Source organism: Muscardinus avellanarius (genome assembly GCF_963383645.1).
Source record: "Muscardinus avellanarius genome assembly, chromosome: 19".
Classification (NCBI taxonomy): Eukaryota; Metazoa; Chordata; class Mammalia; order Rodentia; family Gliridae; genus Muscardinus; species Muscardinus avellanarius.
Window position 1 is genome coordinate 40,262,199 of NC_137805.1, and position 20,984 is coordinate 40,283,182.

The 20,984-nt window shown below is 42.2% G+C and overlaps 1 protein-coding gene across 3 annotated transcripts in view; it reads right to left on the reverse strand.

Moving 5' to 3' along the window:
- Positions 1 to 20,984, reverse strand: part of DHX35 (DEAH-box helicase 35) — a gene marked incomplete at both ends in the record, with an annotated part of 85,128 nt that overhangs the window by 52,274 nt on the left and 11,870 nt on the right. For 2 of the 3 annotated variants that reach the window (XM_080716701.1, XM_080716699.1), the window contains 6 exons: positions 2,099 to 2,158; positions 2,978 to 3,047; positions 4,946 to 5,007; positions 6,889 to 6,993; positions 12,906 to 12,983; positions 20,624 to 20,716. In XM_080716701.1, the coding sequence (XP_080572827.1) occupies positions 2,099 to 2,158; positions 2,978 to 3,047; positions 4,946 to 5,007; positions 6,889 to 6,993; positions 12,906 to 12,983; positions 20,624 to 20,716 (468 nt within the window). The remainder of the gene's footprint in view (positions 1 to 2,098; positions 2,159 to 2,977; positions 3,048 to 4,945; positions 5,008 to 6,888; positions 6,994 to 12,905; positions 12,984 to 20,623; positions 20,717 to 20,984) is intronic. The other variant, XM_080716700.1, reaches the window with a different exon arrangement.

Here is a 20,984-nt window from a genome sequence, read left to right on the forward strand (position 1 = left end):
AGGGACCTCCTTGGCCTGATCAGTAAAGCACAAAAGAGTTCTCTTGGTAAACAACTTAACAGGTATTATAGGAAATTAGGTGTAGGCATTGTATGTTAGAAAAATAGAAAAAGTTCAGTGGGAGTTTGGTAGTTGGGTCAAAATAAGTTAATAGAATACCGAGTAGCCAAAATAGCAGATAAAATTAGCAGTTAATTTTAGAAGTAGTGACAGTAAGTCTAACATTTAGTAGTTTAGATAAAGGATAGAATAAGTTTGGTTAAAGTTTATTATTTGTGATGTAGAGCAGTAATAAGTTTTGTAGGTCAATTCATTACAAATTAATAAAAAACAGGAAAACAGGTAGCTTCCAGGTGTTTAACACCTGTGCCTGCTACGTGAATTCAGGTTAATGAAAAACAATGAAGGTGTAATGTGTCTTTGAAAAACTAAATGAAAAAATACGTATGATGTAGCTTGCTGTAATTTGTCAGATTCATGTATAAATAAAGTATATTCTAGGGCACAGGCAGAGCTGCCTTCCCCTGCTACTAAGCACGGCGTCTCTCATTCTTCAATTTCACCAGCCCCACATCTCCTTCAAGACCCCTGGACTGGCTGAGGCTGGACCACGGCAGCATCTCTATACCTACTCTTGTGTTTCCTACACGGCATCCAGAATGATCCTTCCAGAACCCAAAACAATCAAGTCACTGACTTGCCTCATGCCCCCCCGCGGCGTCAGGCCAGGCGCACGGTGAAATCCACCCTCCTTTGTTTAGCTGTAAGGCCTTCCATCTGACCCCTGCCAACCTCTCAACTTTAATTTCCCACTTCTTCCTACAGGTCAAAATTCACTCAACCCTGGCATCTACTCTGTGGCAGACAGACACTGTTTTAGATGGGAGGGATAAGATCACGAATAAGGCATTTAAAGTCTCAATCTTCTGGGGCTTACATTTTAGTGGTAGAAGACACGTAATAAGCAAACACACACTTGGATATGCATACAAAGTCAGGTCGTGATACATGTCAAACACGCGCGTGCGCATGGGCATTAGAAAACAGAAAGCAACGAGGGCAGTTTTGACAGAGCGCTCAGGAGAGGCCTCTCTGCAGACAAGGTGTGATGAGGACTAGAACAGTGCAGTGGAAGACCCTCGGAGGTGCTGCCGAGAGGGTCCCGGAGCAGAGGTGCACTTGGTGCTTCAGAAGGAGCCCTGTGGCTGGAGTGCAGGGACCGCAGCACGGCGAAGGAGACAAGTCAGAGCAGTGGATGGGAGTCACTCTGCAACGCCTGGCAGACAAGAAGGCCCTGACATCCTGAATTCGGGGTTCACCATCTTCACCTTCCTGGGCAAAGATGCTGTGCATCCTTCAAGCCCAGCTGCGATGGCACCTCCTCAGTAACATGCCTGGACACCCCGGTGGGCTAGAGTTCCACGCTCCCTCCTTGCCTGCATAGCCCCCTAAACACACTGACTGGTAAATGTCTACTTGTTTGTCTGCTTCCACTGAGGAGTCAGGGACATACAGATCACCTATAGTTGGAACAGTGTTTACCATACATAAAAAACAAGTGGTCAAATGTTTGTTCAGCTGAACTGCTGTTTGAATAAAATGTCAGTCATCAAGAGAAAAAAAGAATGCAAATCTAGACTTTTTTTGAGGTGCTCAGGAGCAAACCCAGGGCCTTACCCATGCTAAGCAAGAACTCTATCACTGAGCTGCATATTCAGCCCACCTCAAAAAATTTTTAATGTGGAACTTATTATATGTACAGGGGAAACTTCAAGTGTACAAGAAATCAAATATAAATGCTATTATCATAAGTAAATTTAAAACAATACAGCTTCACACTGAAAAAAGTAATAAAAGAAGCTGCTTATGTGGTAAGAAAGACAGCATGTAGAAAAACAAGATAAGTAGGTAATCATAAACTCCCTTAGTTAATTAGACTAATTTCCACCCACAGGCTGAAAAGGAGTACCCTGTGCTCATATGAAATCTAGGGCCCCAGATGGCCCCAGAAGGCAGGCAGGAATGGCCAAGAAGGAACACCTGTTACAGGTAACTTCCCAAGGCCACGGCCAGCAGTCAGGTGAGAGGCAACGCTTACCTCTGCATCCAGAGTGGCGGAAGCCACAATCAACCGAAGGTCCCCTCGCTTTTTCTGAATCTAAAACAGAAGGCATTAAGAGACAATGGTAAGCCGGACGTGGTGGTGCTCGCTTGTAATCCCAGCACTTGGGAGGCAGAGACAGGAGGATTGTGCAGGTTCGAAGCCAGCTGTGCTGGCTTAAGAGACCTTGTTTTCAAATAAAAAATATTAAAAAAAAAAAATAGGTCTAAGAGTGTAGCCCGGATGCAGAAGTGCTTCCAGGAATCCCAGTACCACCAAAAAAAAAAAGAAGAAGAAGAAGAAGAAGGAGGAGGAGGAGGAGGAAGAAGAGGAGGAGAAAGAAACACAACATATTTACTTACAAGAATGCTCACTGTAACAGTGTCTACAAAATTTTAAGTGTGAAAACCATATAGATGCCTAACAGTTGGAAGAGTCAAATACTTACTTCATGGTAGAAGCTGGTGATTACTACAAATAATGTCTTTAGGGCTAGAGATATAGTTTAGTTAGAGTACTTGGCCTGACATTCGTGAGGCCCTGGGTTCAGTCCCCAGCAACACACACACATGAAGAGGAAAAATGTCTTCAAAGAATAAATGATGACAGCAAAATGACCCCAATGTAATGTTAAGGGAAATAAACAAGATAAAAATTACACATACAATCCAATCCCAGTTGAGCAAAACAGATGCACACACAGAGGAACACACACAGAAAGAGGAGAACACACCAATGTTCTACTAGTGGTTCTCTCTGAATGCAAGGAATGATGGATTTTCCCCCTCTATTTTGCTGGATTTCCCAAATTGATACAATTACTTTGCTAACCAAGTAACAAAACATGACAACAAAACTCTGGCAGCCGAACCTTACCTTTTTTAACAAGCCAATGGCGATGTCGGTGTACAGGGTCCTCTCATGGGCTTCGTCCAGCATGATGGCACTAGGAATCGGAAAAGGCTCTCAGTGAGCATCAAAACTACCACCCCACACAATCCCAGGCCACCGTGGGACCCCAGGCACTCAGCCCTTGTACACTCACCCTGAGTCAAAAGGAAACCTAAGTCACTCTTCTATGACTATGAGGTAATTCTCAGACTAACAATCGTGATGACATCACCATGTTTTGGTGAAGAAGTGGTGACTTACTGCTATCTTTAAAAAAGCAATCACTTTGCCAGGTGTGGTGGCGCACGCTTGTAATCCCAGCACTCAGGAGGCTGAGACCAGAGGATCACGGTTCACGGCCAGCCTCAACTACTTAGTGAGGCCCTCTGCAACTCAGTGAGACCCAGTTTCAAAATAAAGAATAAAAAATAGGGCAGGGGGTGTAGCTCGGAGGTCGAATACCCCTGGGTTCCATTCCCAGACACGCAAAATAAATAAACAAACAAACAAACAAATAATCACTTAGCCAGGCATGGTGGCACACACTTGTGATCCCCACACTTGAGAGGCTGAGACAGGAGGATCATATAGGTTTGAAGCCAACCTTAGCTACTTAGTGAGGCTTTCAGCAACTTAGTGAGACCCTGTTCCAAATAAAAAATAAAATAGGTCTGGAAGTACAGCCCGAAGATAGAAAAGCCCCTGGGTTCTACCCCTAGTACCACAAAAAAAAAAAAAAAAAAAAAAAAAGAAAAAGAATCACTTCAGAATTCACATTGGAGTTCAACAGAATTTAATACCTGATTTTCTTTTCTTTTCTTTTCTTTTTTTTTTTTATTGTGTGTGTGTGTGAGTGTGTGTGTGTGTTGCTGAGGATTGGACCCACGGCCAATCTACCTATTTTATTTGAAACAGGGCTAGCCGGGCATGGTGGCTCACGCTTGTAATCCCCGCACTTGGGAAGCTGAGACAGGAGGATCGCACAGGTTCGAAGCCAGCCTCAGCTACTTAGTGAGGCCCTGTTTCCAAATAAAATATAAAATAGGTCTGGGAGTGTAGCCCGGAGGTAGAAAAGCCCCTGGGTTCCACCCCCAGTACCACAAAATTAAAGAAAAAAGAAAAAAAAAAGAAAAGAAAGAAGTTGTTGCGGAGAACCTCGCGAAGTTGCCGAGGCTGGCTTCAAACCTGCAAGCTTCCTGCTTCAGGCTTCCAAGTACTGGGATTACATGTGTGCACACCAACTCTGGCAATATCTGGTTTTTAATGACAACATAATCTGCAACCTCACAGAGAACATAAAATCAGGACAAGGCCCCGCCACCTTAAGACTGGCAAACTGTAGGAGTCGTCGAGCAGGCAGGTGAAGGAGTCAGCAGGACATCCTCATCCCACAGAGCCTGGGAGGGCCAACCTTAATGCCATGTGTGATGGACAAAGAGTAACTACTTAAACTCTGTATTACAGCCAACAAGACATTGCCCAGGTAGTTCTCTGCCGTGCTTTGACTCTCAAGTCACTATCAATCCTGGGGTGTGACAGAAGCAAGATAAAAAGAGGGAAATGTTTAAATAGGATATTTAAATAATGAGGAGGAGCTGGGGGGGGGGGTGTAACGACTGGTGATAGAGCTCAGGGCTGAGCACGTTCCTAGCATGCGTGAGGCCCTAAGTCCCATCCCCAGCAACGCTAAGTAAACAAGTAAGGACAGGGATTTTCATATGCCCATTTCTGCTGGTTTGCTTGTTTTGGGCACCCACTTCTGGCTATCTAAAAGAGGCCATACTATCTAAATTCTGAGAAAAATACCAAGGGTCAAAAATGGCCAGGATTAAGAGAAAAGCTTCAGGGCAGCTAAACACTGAGGGGCATCTCATCTGTTGAAACACATGCTTCTTAACTGATTTGTCAACTTTGGAAACTTTAGGAAAGTCATCATAGGAAAAACACGTTTACCTATATTTTGTTAACAATGGATCAACCATCATTTCCCTGACCAGCATTCCATCAGTAAGAAACTAAAAAATAAAATACAGAGTTTTAGAAATACTTAATTTACACTGTATAGTAATGATTCTTCATTTAAATAAGTTCAAATGGGACCTGTTCACCAGCACATGTAAAAGATAATCCCCAAAAAAGACAGCAAGGAAATAGCCCAACATTTTTTTTAACAAGCAATGGAACGGTGCCCTAAACAGATTTCAAACATGCGACCCTTACTGGAGTTGCAATCATTTGGTGGAATTTCACCTGTGTTTATTTTATGATGATTCCCTAAGGCCCATTTCCTCTGGGCCTGCACCACTGGTACTGCTGATGGACAGGCAATAAAGACAAATCTGCCTGCTCAAGAGAATGCTGGGAGTCTGAGGTCACTGCTCCCAAGTGCTGTGGACTGCGGCTTGTACAAGCGTTACTAACCTCAAGCTACACTGAGATTATCTTAGGGAAGCTCGATGAAGTCAGGGTTACGAACATGGCTACAGTATCAGTCCAGGCCTCTTCCTGACTTGCTGTATGTACCTTGGGCAAGTTCTTTCTCTCTCTCAGCCTGATTCATGATTTGTAAAATGAAGTAATTAAATATCTACTTCACAGAGTTATCATGAGAACTGAGATAGTTCATGGAGAGTGTTTAGCGTAGGAATGAGCATACGGTGTTCAAGGAATGTCAGTTGCTATTAGAATTAATGAGTGTTTATAAAAATACTTCTGAAAAATGCAGTAATAATTGGATGCTAATAGTCTCACCCCAAAACAAATTCATTTCATTAAAAAGACTAAATATCTCTCTCATGTGGGTTATCTTAGTGTTTTTACATTTTGTTTTAGGAAAAGGGTGCATTTCCACTGTAGTTCTCTTGGACCTAGGACACACATGAGTGAAGTGGGAATGCGCCACTGATGACAAACCACCTGTCAATAACTGAGCACCTTTTAATTAAGACCAAAGGGCTCAAAGCAATCACTGGCTTATATAATCCAAAGAAACTGAGCTAGTGTAAATGTATTTGATGGCATAGAAGAATATTCCCTTTACCTAGCAAGATACATGTCAAAGGGAGCAAAATACATAGACTTAGAAAACAAGGTCCCTACTTTTACAAATCCCTACATTTGTCATTTAGCACATCTGATTATTTTCCTCTGTTGCAAACTGAGAGGTCACTGAGATCCTGATAAGCAATCTTCATTTCATCAGAGTATTTTATTCATTGTGTGACTGCACTATCTGATTCGGCTCTGATTCCAGCATAGTGGTAGAAGACACAAGACACCCTGTTGGGCGACTGTATACTAATTACTATTGATGCTAATTATTTTAATGTTTGCAACTAAATCAAATAACACAGAGATAAAAATCCATTATCCTATGAAATAAAATGTTCTAACTAGTGAAAACCTCATTTCTGAATTCTATCCTTTATCAATTTATACTACTTTGTCCTGATTTTTAATTCTTTAATATGTTTGCTTCTGTATTTAGACTGCTACATAAATCAGTGGGGGAAAATATATATCTATCACACACACACACACAAGGAAAGGACTTAAGTGTGTCCTAGGACTATCACCAAGGGCCCATAACAGAGCCAAGTCGCTAAGCTTCCCAGGCCCCAACCCCTTCACCTGCAGCCTGTGGATTAAACCTCACTTTTAAAAAGTTCCCTTCTGAACCTTACTTTTAAAAAGCTCCTTTCTGGGGTACGATTCAAGGACTCTTTGAAAGAGCTCTGTACTCCCCAGAAGACTATAGTCCCCACGGGCGAGGATGAGTTCCTCCACTTTCTGTCACGGTTTCTATGACCTACACAAAAGCAAGGGCTGTATGCTTTTAATCCCTCCAAACACCCTTCCTCTTTTTGACCTTAGGGAAAGCAGCTTGAGTACTTCACCTTAATTCTTGTGGCCAGCGGGTCGGTGCAGTCGTCAAAACGGATGCAGTAGCCCACCTCGTGACCCAGCACTGCACCCCTTTCCTCAGCTACTCTCCCTGCAACCTTTGGGAAGAAAGATCATGCTGAAAATAGAGACATAGAAATTACTGCACAGAGCACACTCTGGGAAAACTAAAGGTCATTTATTAAATACTATGTGAACACAGTACAAATGAGAAGGAAAGTGGCGGGTCATTTGACACGGTATGAAAATACCTGCAATTTACTAATGGATGCATTTATACCATCTCTACCATGGTCATGGGGCAACTTATGAAAACATACAAAATAAAAATAAAATCACATAGACATTACAGATCAAGGTAGAGCAATCGGGATGGGATAACAGCTCAGTGGCAGCATGCCTGCCTAGCCTGTTAAGGTCCTGGGCTCACTCCCCAGCACTGTAAAAAATGAAAGAACAATTACAGATAAAATCTAAAAGAGCTGAAGCCAGGCGCGGTGGCACCTGACTGTAATCCCAGTACTTGAGAGGCTGAGACAGGAGGATCGAGGTTCACAGATAGCCTCAGCTACTTAGTGAGGCCCTACAACTCAGTGAGACCCCGTTTCAAAGCAAAGAATAAAAATTAGGGCTGGGGGTATAGCTTGGAAGTAGAATTCCCCTGGGTTCCATCTCCAGTACCGGGGGAAAAAAAAAGTTCAAGGCTAGTGTGGGCAACTCAGTGAGAACCTGACTCCAAATAAAAAAGGGCTGGGGTGTATTCAGTGGTCAACTGCCCTGGGTTTCAATACCTAGTACTGTAAAATAAACAAGGCAGTTCATTTCTATAATCCCGGCTACTAAAGAGGCTGATAAGGGGAGGATCACAAGTTTGAGACTAGCTCAGGGAAGTTAGGGAGACCCCATCTCAAAAACAAACATACCTCCTAAAAGCAGATGAGCAATAATTCTTATCACTTGGCTTGCTTTAAAAGAAAACAAAGTGTGTCATACTCACTCTAAAACTATCTGACTGAAAAGAGGCAAAGAAAGAAAAATGAACAGAAGTTCCAGGGACCAGGCAAAGCAACCCGGTGAGGACCCCAGCCCTGCCATTCCTGGGTTTGGAATGTGGCTGCACGGGAGGCGTCCTGAGGCACAGCTCCCCGGCACAGCCTCTGGCCGGGCTCAGGAGCATCTCCCTGGGCTGCACTCGGCTCCAGCCAAGCACACCCAGTGTCTGTCCATCACGCTTTAGGAAACTGAGGGGCAGATGAGGATCAGAGTGAGCCTGCCTGGTGGCCTGAGTCTGGCAGGCCAAAGCAGAATCAATCATCAAGCAGCTGGTCGACACCACGTAGTCTCCCAGAACATCTTATGAAACCAGCAATTCATCCTACACTGCCCTCCCTCTGGAGGCTGTGTCTCCTCATAACCAGAATTTCACCAGGACACTTTTGTTATTATTGTTTTGCATTAACCCTATACACTGCTGTATTATAAATCTTGGAAAATGGTATAAATAATGTTCACATCGAAATATTCAGAGTCTACATGGAAACAGGCTGCTAAAAATGAGAATAAATGAACCAATCCTCTTCATTAAAATATAATTATTCAAGCCAGGTGTGGTGGTGCACACCTGTAATCCCAATACTTGAGAGGCTGAAACAGGAGGAGTATATATTTGAGGACAGCCTCGGCAAGCAGAGAGACTCTCATCAACCTAGAGAGACTCTGTTTTTGTTTTGTTTTGTGGTAATGGGGATGGAATGCAGGGGCATTCTACCTCTGAGCTATACCCCAGAGCTATTTTTTATTCTTTGAAACAGGGTCTCACTGGGTTGCAAAGGGCCTCCTCAGTAAGTAGCTGAGGCTGTCCCTGAACTGCAAACCTCCTGTGTCAGCCTCCCCAATGCTGGGATTACAAGTGTGCATCACCACACCCAGCTTGAGACTGTTCCAAAATAAAAATAAAATAGGGCTGGGGGTATAAGTTGGAGATAGAATGCCAATGTTCAGTCCCAGTACCACAAAAAAGAAAACAGAAGACGATAAAAACATAATATTCTATGACTCTGTAAAAGCCAAACTTGACTACTGTTATCATTTCTCTACATTTATACATTTGCATTAAAAATGTGTTTTCATTTTCAAACTTTTAATTTCATCATTTACTAATCACACAAGGTTACAGTCTATTGGCTTTTTTTTGGGGGGGGGTCCTGGGGGTGGAACCCAGAGGCTTTCTACCTCTGGGCTATACTCCCAGACCTTTTTTTTTTTTTTTCTATTTTATTTGGAAACAGGGTCTCACTAAGTTGCTGAGAGCCTCACTAAGTAGCTGAGGCTGGCTTCGAACCTGTGTGATCCACGCCCGGCTGTCTATTGGCTTTTTAATAGATTTTTGCCTCTATTGTTTACATTCTCCTCCCAATAACCTCCTTAACTGGACTGGACAGTATGTATGAATGTATGTATGTATGTATTATGTATAAATATTTGGGGGAGGGTGCTAGGGATTGAGCCCAAAGCATCCTACATCCCCAGACTCTCACTTTTTTATTAATTTGGAAACGGGGTCTCCCTAAATTGCTAACAGCCTCACCAAACTGCTGAGGCTAGCTTTGAAACTGTGATCCTCCTACCTCAGCCTCCCAAGTACTGGGATGACAGACACGCGCCACCAATCCCAGCAAATACCATATTCTTGACAAACCAAATATATAGAGGGAAAAGAGGTAAGAAGAAAAGCCATCACTGTGTAACTACATCACAAGTGGAGGCTCTAAGCTTTCACCAGCCCAGGAAGTGGGCAAGACACCCTCTCATCTACACGTGAAGGAGCTGAAAGAAGACAGGCTTGCAGCTGGTTCTGGCCTCGTGGAGAAGAGCTGAGCTGGAAGTCAAGCAGACCCAGGAGGCCAATGAGCACCCACTAATAGCCGCCTCTCACCGAGATCAAGCGGTGCTCACGTATTCTGTTCTTATGCTCTGACAGTCTTTCCAGATTTCAGGCTGCACACAAAGTACTATCTGAGATTTAGCATCTCAAATGTGACAGCTCTATTAAATCTGCACGGTTAATTTATACATTCTTTGTTCTTTCAACAGAAAGCTGTGGTTCCATGGAAGTTATCCATGGCTACACATTTGGAGCCAAAATGCAAACTGATTAAGAGCTGGGATTCCAAACCACAAACAGGAAGAAATTGCTCTAATTTTTAGGTAACTGAGTCATCTCTCAGTTACATAAAAGGTTAACTCTGTCATTCCAGTACAGTTTCTGAGCTTAACCCCATTTTTACTCTCATACATACACACACACTCCTTATAAAAGGTTTACAGGTGATTTTTAACCAGAAGATCATTAGAAAATAGACTTTGGGGGAAAGGATTATATAATGATTAAAACTCTACTGAGTAAAAATAACTTGGGGAAATAGAATTAATTTCTTGTCCAGGTAAGGATGACAAAATAAAGGCATTTTGTCCTTATTTCCCTCTCTCAACACTAATAAAAAGCAACAAGCCAGGTGTGATAGCACACACTTGTAATCCCTGCATTTAGAAGGCTGAAATAGAAGAATCGCAGTTTGCAGCCAGCCTCAGCTACTACTTAGTGAAGCCCTCTGCAACTTAGTAAGACCCTGTTTCAAAATAAAGAATAAAATATAGGGCTGGGTATAGAGGTAGAATGCCTCTGGGTTCCATCCCCAGTACCCCCCCCCAACACACACACAAAAGCAACAAAATTAAAACATCAACAAAAGCTCCATCTTCAATGAGACAGCCTCAAGTGCAAACAGGAAGCCTAGAAGCACAGCTGCCCAATAGCATGAGGCCAGAATCCAGAAGGAGGCCCAGGCCTCATCACAGCCAGCACCGCTGCCTTCCTGAAGGTCAGTGTCCCCGCGTTCAAAGGCAGGGCCAGATCATTCCATACAAAGGCAGACATGGCGGTGAGGCCCACTTTGACAGTGGAGAGCCACAGGCAAGAGACCTAGAGGCAGCAGACAGGGTGGCAGGACATGAGTATCAAATCCCAAACCAGAGCGCCCTTAGGATTTTATGCTGAGCCATAAAGACCTCTCAAGTCACGGAGGGGGCATCACCAGATCTCAGCCTCATCCCTGCTCACATACAAGGGTAAGAACATCAGTGGGAGGCTGTGCCATGTCCAGACTAGCACAACCTTTAACTCTGGCAGCCAGTGGCTATGTTCAAGGATGAACACTGATCACAAAAGTACTAAAACATGGCCAGTGCAGGAAAGCTGGCCAAGAAAGAAAAAATACAAGATGAAAGAACATGAGCAAAAAAACTGGTTTAAAAAGAAACTTCAGGCTGGGCATGGTGATGCACACTTGTAATCCCCACGCTTGGGAGGCGGAGACAAGAGGATCGTGCTGGTTCGGAGCCATCCTCAGCAACTTAGCAAGGCTCCAGTAACCTAATGTGACCCTGTTCCCAAATAAGAAATAAAATTGAGCTGGGGGTGTAGCTTGGTGGTAGAATGTCTTTTGGGTTAGATCTTCAGCACCAAAAAAAAAAAAAGGCAAAACAATGCCAATACCTCGTTAAAAAAAAAAAAATAAGAGGACAAAATACTTGGAACAGAAAAGCATATCAAGAAAATAGACAATTTGAACCTGAAGATTAACATTTTTCTATATTTAGAGAAAAGAGCATGCTGGGCAAGGTGGTACACGCCTGTAATTCCAGCTACTTGGGCAGCTAAGGCAGGAGGATCAAAAGTTTGAACCCCTCAACCATCTGGTAAGACCCTATCTCAAAATAAAAATAAAAAGGATGAGGATATAGCTCAGTGGTAGAGCCCCATTGGGTTCAACCCTCAGTATGAAAAAAACAAAAAACACAAGCTGAGACAACACAATCAACATCAAGACACATCCTTGAGAAAAAGGATCCCTGCAAGCATTCAAGCAGAAAAAGTAAGCCAAGCCAGAAAGGCAAGAAAACAACCAAGCAAAAAACAAAAACGCCTCTAGACTACAGAATTCTCTCTAGAGGTCCTCAATACCAAAGACAATGGAGCAAAACCCGCATTGCCAGGAAAAGAGTGTGAATCCAGAATTTTATACTGGGGTTGGGGATCCAGATCAACGGATCCTCCCCAGCACAGCCAAAACAGAAACAAAAAGAAAAAAGAAAATGTTATATCAAGACCACATTTATATATTCTCAACTGAATGGCAAAACTCAGCTGGGCATGGTGGTACACGCCTGTGATCCCCAGTACTTGAGAGGTGAGAAAGGAGAATCACAGGTCAGACACCAGCTTCAGCAACTTAGTGAGACCTTATTTCAAAATAAAAAAAATAAAATAGCCGGGCGTCGTGGCACACGCTTGTAATCCCCGCGCTTGGGAGGCAGAGACAGGAGGATCGCGCAGGTTCGAAGCCAGTCACGTGTGCTGGCTTAGGAGACCCTGTTTCCAAATAAAAATGTAAAAATAGGTCTGGGAGTGTAGCCCCGAGGTAGAAGGGCTTCCAGGAACCCCAGTACCACCAAATAAAATAAAATAAAATAAAATAAGGCTCAGAGGTATAGCTTAGAGGCAGAATGTCCCTATGTTCAACCCCAAGTACCACAAGTTAAAGAAGAAAAAGAGAAAAACTGAGCAATTTAGGGTTGACAAAACCATGAAAAATAGTGATGAGCATTCAATCCATTTAAACTAGAACTGAAGGTTAAACAACTACGGGAATTATGACTAAGAACATACGTTAGTCTAGAAATGAAAATGACAGTACTGAACCTACAACAAATGCAGAGAGGGAAAACAGACGAGTTAATGTGCACGCTAATTTCCTCTTCTTTCGACACAATAAAATAATGTATTATTTCAAACTTGAGTCATATTACAAAGATTTTGTACCACTTTTCTTGCTTTTCAAGCTTTAATAAATTCTCTTGTGGTGAACACACTTCTATTCATCTTCAAATTTTAATAAGAAAGAAAGTCAGGGAAATAGAAGAGAATCTTTGCAATACAGAAAAGACTCACTGTAACAGCAGCCACTCTCCGAGGCTGGGTCACGCCAACCACTCTTCCTTCCGCCGTCCAGCCAGCTTCGGCCAAGTACTGCAAGCAGAGTCACACCTGAGCACACAGCTACACGTCCCCAACACCACGTCCCCAAAGGTGATCCCACATGTATTAAAATCACTGAGAAAAGAAAAAACTTGGGAAATTATTTTACAGATGATGAATCTGAGTCTTGGAAATGTTCAAAGCTGATAAACACAGACAGCTTGATATTAATATCAACCATGTAACACATCTTAGTCAAATTAAATAAAAACAATTCATATACACCAGTAAATGCTACTAGATTAATTTGTATATATAAAATTTGACTAAATATAATCACCTGATTTATTTGATTATAAGCAACTAAAATCCAGTATAAAGAACAGTGGTTGTCAGCTAAATATTTTTATGTCTCATTGTTTTACAATGAATATATATCACTTCTCTTTTCTTTTTTTTTTTTTTTTTTTTTTTTGTAGCTCTGAGCTACACACCCAACCCTATTTTGCTTGTTCTTTGGAAACGGGACTTCACTCAGTTGCTTAGGCTAGCTTCAAACCTTCAACCCTCCTAGTTCAGTCTCCTAAATACAGAGGTTACAAGTGTGCACCACTATACCAGGCTTATCACTTCTACAATAGCCACAAAATAAGTAATCACAGTACTGGATTTTGACCCATCAAAATAATAGTTATCTATGAATCCATATTAATAGACATAAATAATCAAATAGGTGTGTGGAGAGAACGAGCTTTTTCTTAGAGAGGATTCTACTTAAAGGGAGAGGGAAAGAAGAAAAGGAAAATCACCTCTACCTCAGACAAGACCACTGAGGGACACTGACATTTGAAGGTGAAAGTGTGAAAAGAAGCAAAATATTTACAATCTGAAATCATCTCCCCCAAGATATTTCTCAACCATAAAGGGACACACAGTAGCTTTACAAGTAAAACCTGATCCCTTAACCAAGTGATCAAAGTTAACATCTCCAGTAAGATTATCAACATCATGAAACCATTGATAAGAGGCACAAACAAGGACACAGTATTGTTTTTGTGGTATTCTTACAAAAAATGCATAAATTTCTAATCATAAAAAAAATGAGAGACCCAAACTGAGAGACATTCTAAAAAGTGTGTGTGTGTTTGCATGTATGTATGTATTACTGGGGACTGAATTCAAGGCCTTGCACGTGCTAAGCAAATACTCTACCATTTAGCTACATTCCCAGACTGATATAAGGAAATTCTACATAATTTTTTGCAATTTTTCTCAGTCTATAATTAGTCAAAAAGAAAGTCTGAAAACTTACTTTAAGGACCAAAATGTCATACAGGATGTAGAGTTTTTTGTTATAAAAACTACCAAGTTTACTCTATATTCATTACATATATAAAATACTACCAACTACCCTAATCAACACCAATACAGGAACAGAACTACAAGAATATCAGCTAAAGTTTACTGAGTACCTAAGCACAGCACCAGGAGGTGTGCTATATCATCTTCAAAACAAATCCTATAAAGAAGATAATGTCATCATCAACAATACACAGATGAAGAAACAAAGAGGTCACAGAACTTGTTCAAGGAAGAAGATTAAAATCTAAGAGCTAGAATTCAAACTCAGCAGATCAAAGCCTGACACCAGCCAACCAGGACATGACTGTACCAACTGTTCAAGCACACGTGCAGCTAATCTCTCTAATCTCTCTGTAGCACGGTTAAGTGAAAGAAACAAAAGTTACATGAAAACAAACCACCTGTCCACGAGCTAGCCACTCAATACACTGTGTGATTCAGACTTGCACCACGCTTCAGGGGTGGCGCTGACAGTCACAGAGGGAGGTCACAGGACCCAAGGCTGTATTCCACCTCAGGCTCTCCACACTGTGTAAGGATCTCCAGCTCTGCTCTTCTGGTTAAAGAATGGAAATAGGAAGAACTCCACCAATGACCAACCACCCCTACTAAAATGGGCTGGGAAGAGCTCTCACAATCTATTGTTTTGGCAGCAATCTAGCAAAATCTATCATCTAGGTTCCAGATATGGTTTGTGGGTTTTCAAAACTGCTAAGTTTGGTGCTTTGGCATGCTGTAGTATAATAGTACAGATACTATCTAAATCTGGCAAAACAGCTTATTCAGAAATGAACTGAAATTGGAAGTCATCGGTTCTGAGTTGCAAGGAGCCTCACTAAGTTTGAGTTATGGCTTAGGAAATTGGAATGGCTGAGGAACTTATTGTCCATCAATGCAGGAATGGCAAAATAAACTATGCAGACATAAAAAAAGAGACCAGGTAATTAGAACATGTATATGTGCTACTACCAGTAGTTTTAAAAGGGATATACATACTATATGCATATATATACATGGATGAGCATTAATATTTTTTCTGTAAATGCATAAAAAACTATTCAAGAAATGAATAACATTGGTTCCATCTGCATAAATGAAACAAGTATCAGAAGATAAGGAGGAAGTGTGATCTTTTTCTTTTTATGTCCTTTCAGGTTTTTCAATTTTTAAACTTTGTGAACTTACTAAATATTCAAAAAATTAAGAATATTAAAATAAATTTTAATATTAGCCGGGCGTGGTGGTGCACATTTGCAATCCCAGTATTTGGGAGGATGAGACAGGAGGATCGCAGTTTGCGGACAGCCTCAGCTACTTAGTGAGACCCTTTCCAACTCAGTGAGCCCGTTTCAAAAAATAAAAAAAGACTAAAAATAAATAGGGCTGGGGGCATAGCTCGAAGGTAGAATGCCCCTGGGCTCCAACCCCAGTATCACAATAAACAAACAAATTAATTAATTAATTAATTAATAGCTGGGCATGGTGGCGCATGCTTATAACCTCAGCATTTGGGAAGCTGAGACAGGAGGATTGCAGTTTGAGGACAGCCTCAGCTACTTAGTGAAGCCCTTTGCAACTCAGCGAGACCCTGTTTCAAAATAAAGGAAAAAAAAACTAGGGCTGGGGGTGTAGCTTGGAAGTAGAATGCCCCTGGGTTCCATCCCCAGTACTGCAAAATAAAAATAATAAAAATAATAATAATAATAATAATAATAAATAAATCCCATAGTTCTGGGGCCACACTGCCCAGCCTGGACGCTCAGGCTCTGCTCTTCTCCATCTTCTCCTGGCCATTCTTTTCTGGACTCAGCGCCTCAGGTAAGCCTAGCTGGGGCTAACGATCACACTGTGACATAGCGTATGCATCCAGTGTCTGCTACCCACCCGTGGGAGGATTATCTGTACTGCTGCCCTGTCACTAACAGCCCTGACCACGTAACTTGCTGCAAACCGTGAGACACGCGCAGAGGGGCTACTTCTAGTCAGAGGCGTTAGGAGCATCTCATGACTGTGCCCTGTACCACAAGCTCAACAAGTCCCACAAAAGAACTCGAGCCCCAATGATGATGCGCAACAGCTCAACGGCAAGATGACCACGTAGAGCAAGCAGGAAACAAGCCTTTGTGTTTTTAAGCCATGGAGATTTTCAGGTTCTTTGTTACCATAATTCCAAAACACAGTAAGATCACTGGATCTCGTGTAGTTTTTACCTCTATTCTATATTCCCAACCCTCATCACTCTACAGTGTCATCTACAGACAAGAGATAATAGAGCTGGGCATGGTGGCACAAGCCTGTAACCCAACGACTTGGGAGGCTGAGACAGAAGGATCACAGGTTTGCGAATAGCCTCAGCAACTTAGCAAGGCTCTCACGAACTTATTGAGACCCGGCTTCAAAATAAAAAACAGGGCTGAGGTACAGCTCAGAGGGAGACTGCTCCTGAATTCAATCCCTACTACCACCAAAGAAAGTGTGGGGTGGGGGGTAATAATAGTTTCTACTTCACAAGGCCATTGAGGATTAAGTAGATGAACATTTATAAAGTGTTCACACATATTTGTAATATAGCACTATTATTACAATAATTACTTATTATTATTACTAGCTATAACTTCTCAGGAATTTAACCTGGCCCTTCCCAGTTCCCTCTGGAGGAAACAAGTAGTTGCCGGGCTCCTGCTATCTGCGCACACGTCTGCCTCCAGGCCACCATTCTCTCTGCTGTCCTTTCTCTACTAAGCCATCCCCTCGGCCCACCTTTCTTTAGCTGCATTACCTGGGGAACTTTTAAAACATGTCTATATCTGGGTCCCATCCCATTATTCAGAATGGGGATAGGAGAGAAGACAAAGATATTAAGAGCAATACAGAGATATTAGGAAGTTCGTAAGTCTGGACCAGGTAGTCAGTACATCATGATCAACATGTTCAAAAATATAAAGGGATTTACACCCACTTCCCCCGAGACTGACTCAACCATAAACCACCACAGTTCTGCCTCCTCGCCTCTCACTGCTCCTTCACTCCCTGCAAAATACACATCTCCTCCTCTTCCTCTCAATCCACGCCCAGGACTGATCTCCCTAAGATGAGCAACTCAGAAGTGATCAGGTCACTGCTCCCTGGCAGCTCTCCAGGATGAACTGGTGCCTCTCACCCTGAAACCTCCCTGTTCCTGCCTTCTCTGACCACAGACCCTCTACTGGTCGCTTTGCCGGCTCTTGACATGCCAGTCTGTCTCCTTTCTACTCCAGACCCCTAAACGTTCATGCTCCCAGGGCTTTGTCCTTAGGGGTGTTTGTTTGTTCTGGCACTGGGATTTAACTCAGAGGCATTCTATCTCTAAGCTACACTCCCAGCTCTTCTTTGCTTTTTATTCGAAACAGGGGCTCGCTAGGTTGCTAAGGCTGGCCTCAAACCTGTGATCTCGGTCTCAGCTTCCCAAGTAGTGGGACTTCGGGCATGTGCCACCATGCCCAGCTGTCCTAAGCTCTTTTCCCAATTCTTTCTGCTCCCTCTTACACTTGCATCTATCAGGATGTTGTTATCATCAATATATGGATAACCGCGTCCACATCCTCTGTGTCTGACCTCTGCCAAGCCTGACTCCTAGTCCAACCTTCCTGCTACTAATGTCATCAAAGACCATGAGTGACCCAGTCTTCAAGACATCAGTTTTCCCCCAAAACCAATTCCCTTGTTGCTTTTCTACTACATTTAGCATAACCATTATTCTCCAGTGCAGCCAGGCTTGGTTAGTCTACATCCACTTTTATTCTTTTCTCTTTGCTAAAATAACCAGCAGCTTTTAATTTCTGGACCCTACCTCTAAAATTGCCCTCATTCCTATGCTCCACAAGAGTATCCCACTGTCACGCTCGGTCACAGACTCTATTACCACCTTCCTCAGCACAAGGCCCGTCGTAGCCTGCCTCCTCTGCCTCTAGGTCATCTTGCACCTGATTATGTAAAAATTTCCTATAGTTCACCTCAACATGTTGCATACCTGTACATAAACCCTACAAGGACACCACTCTGAAACACTAATAGACACTACCTAGTAAAGTTTAACATATGATCTGTGATGGCTACTCTTAGGCATAACCCAAAAGAAGCATACACAATGTTTAACAAAAACATGCACCGGAATGTTTATCAGTGCACTAGTCACTACAATTGAAAATGAAAATAACTTGACTGTCAATCAACAGTAGGAAGGATAATAAACCACAGAACTCTCACATGGAATATTTCACTGCTGCGGTCAGTAAACTTTATCTATAAAAGGCCACAGAAGCGCTGGGCATGGTGGCACACACCTACAAACCTAGTACTTGGGACACTAAGACAGGAGGATTGCAGGTTCACAGCCAGCTTCAGCAACTTAGTGAGACCCTGTTTCAAAATCAAAAATAAAAGAGCTGGGGGTGTAACTCAAAGGTAAAATGCCCCTGGGTGGTTCAATCCCCAGTACTACACACACACACACACACACACACACACACACACACACACAGCCACAGAATACGTTTTTAGGCTTAGTTTCATTAGCAAGTGCTCAGGTTTGTGCTGTAGCATGAAAGAAGCCACAGGCAATATCAAGTAAGTACGGCTCTGTGACAGTAAAGTTTTATTTACAAAAACAGGCAGCTGGTTGGATCTGACCCAAGCTGTGGTTTGCTGATCCCAGCTATGCAGCAATGAGAATAAACTGAAATTACTCAACAGCAGAGAAAAATCTCACAAACATGATGGAAAAAGAAGATGTCCATTTCTAAAGCTCAAAAATAGGCAAAACTAATCTATGGCGTCAGAAGCCAGAATAGGCGTTACCTGTGCGTGCGTGTTTGTGGGGAGAAGTGAGAGCAGAGGGCTACAACGGGGCTGCAGGGCTCTGCTAATGGTCTGTATCTTGATCTGGGTGCAGAACACAGGCTACTCCCTTAAAAAAGGTACCAGGCTGCACAACTGTGATACCAGTACTGTCCTACATGTACTTTATACTTCAAGAAGATGTTACTTTAAAAAAGGAAAGAAAGTTAGGCACAGGGGTGTGTGCCCATAATCCTACCTGTTCAGGAGGCTGAGACAGGAGGATCACAAGTTTGAGGCCAGCCTGGGTAACTTAGAGGAACTCTATCTCAAAATAAAAAATAAAAAGGGCAGGAGATAAAGTTCTGTACAGAGCACCCCTGGATTCAAGCCCTACTAACACTTTTTTTTCTTTAAAAAAGAAAAATAGAAGAGGAAGTGGAGGAGGAGGAAGAGCAGGAGGGAGAGAAAAAAAGGCCTACAGAATCTCAACCCTGGTCACTTAATTGATTTCAGTGGTCAAGTCAAGGTTCATAAGAAACACACTGGGCAGGCACGATAGTGTACGCCTGTGATGTCAGTACTTGGAAGCCTAAGACAGGAGGATTGCAGGTTCAAGGCCAGCCTTAGCAACGGAGCAGGGCTTCAGCAACTTAGTGAGACCCTATTTCAAAATAAATAATAAAAAGGGCTGGGAGAAAAGTTCAGTGGCAGATTGCCCTGGTATAAAAAAAAAATTGATCTCCAATATAAAAAAATTAAATTAGCCGGGCGTGGTGGTGCACACTTATAATCCCAGCATGTGGGAGGCTGAGACAGGAAGATCGCAGTTCACAAACAGCCTCAGCTACTTAGTGAGGCCCTTTGCAACTCAGTGAGACCCTGTTTCAAAAGAAAGAATAAAAAATAGGGCTGAGGGCGTAGCTCAGAGATAAAATGCCCCCAGGTTCCATCCTCAGTACCACAAAAATAAATAAATAAAATTATAAAAATGGCACACCACACACTGACCTCACTCTCTGATCTCCACCCGACACCTCTAACCACAGTACTGGCCGGATGAGAACACCTTCCTGCTCGGCTCCTACTGATCATTCCGCGTCTGCTTCAAACGCCACTTCCTTTACCAGGCCTTTCCTCATCCTTCTTTCCAATCCTATCCACATCAGGTATGGTTTCTCCTGGTAAGACACAGTTCTTCCACTGCACCACTTAAGTCTCTAGTAGCCAATTTTTACTTAAAAATTACACCTTTACTCATCTAACCTTACCTCTTCAACTTGTAGCAATCGAAAAACAAGTAATCCTATGTCTTTATGAGTCCCCATTGTTACTTACAGAGAATGGCCATTCCATTAAGTTGAAGACAACTGTTAACTTTAGTACAAATCAAAGAAATTATAAGCCTTAAAAATTTAATTTAAAAACTTTAAAAATGCAAATAATAACAAAGTCTCAAATTACAAAGTCCTTCCAACTAAATGGAAGTGTGAAGACATATCAACACTACTCACCTGAGGAATCTGCGTGCTTTTCCCACATCCTGTTTCTCCGACAATCACCACTGTCTGAAAATTTTCTATCAAGTATAAAATATGATTCCTAAGCTGAAAAAGAATACTATACATTGTAAATTATTGTATTTTATCTCAAAAGACCTAGACTAAAATATTTATGCATTGAGAAATAAATTGTTTCCAAGGAAAGTAAATTTAAAAAAAGAACTATCAAAATGTACTACTGGTATATGAGCCGATACAACTGCAAGCAAGTGTAATACCTATCAAAATATACCAAGTACAACTCTTTGACTCAAGATTTCCACTATAGACATACTAATACATGTACACAAAGATACATATGCAAATATATTCA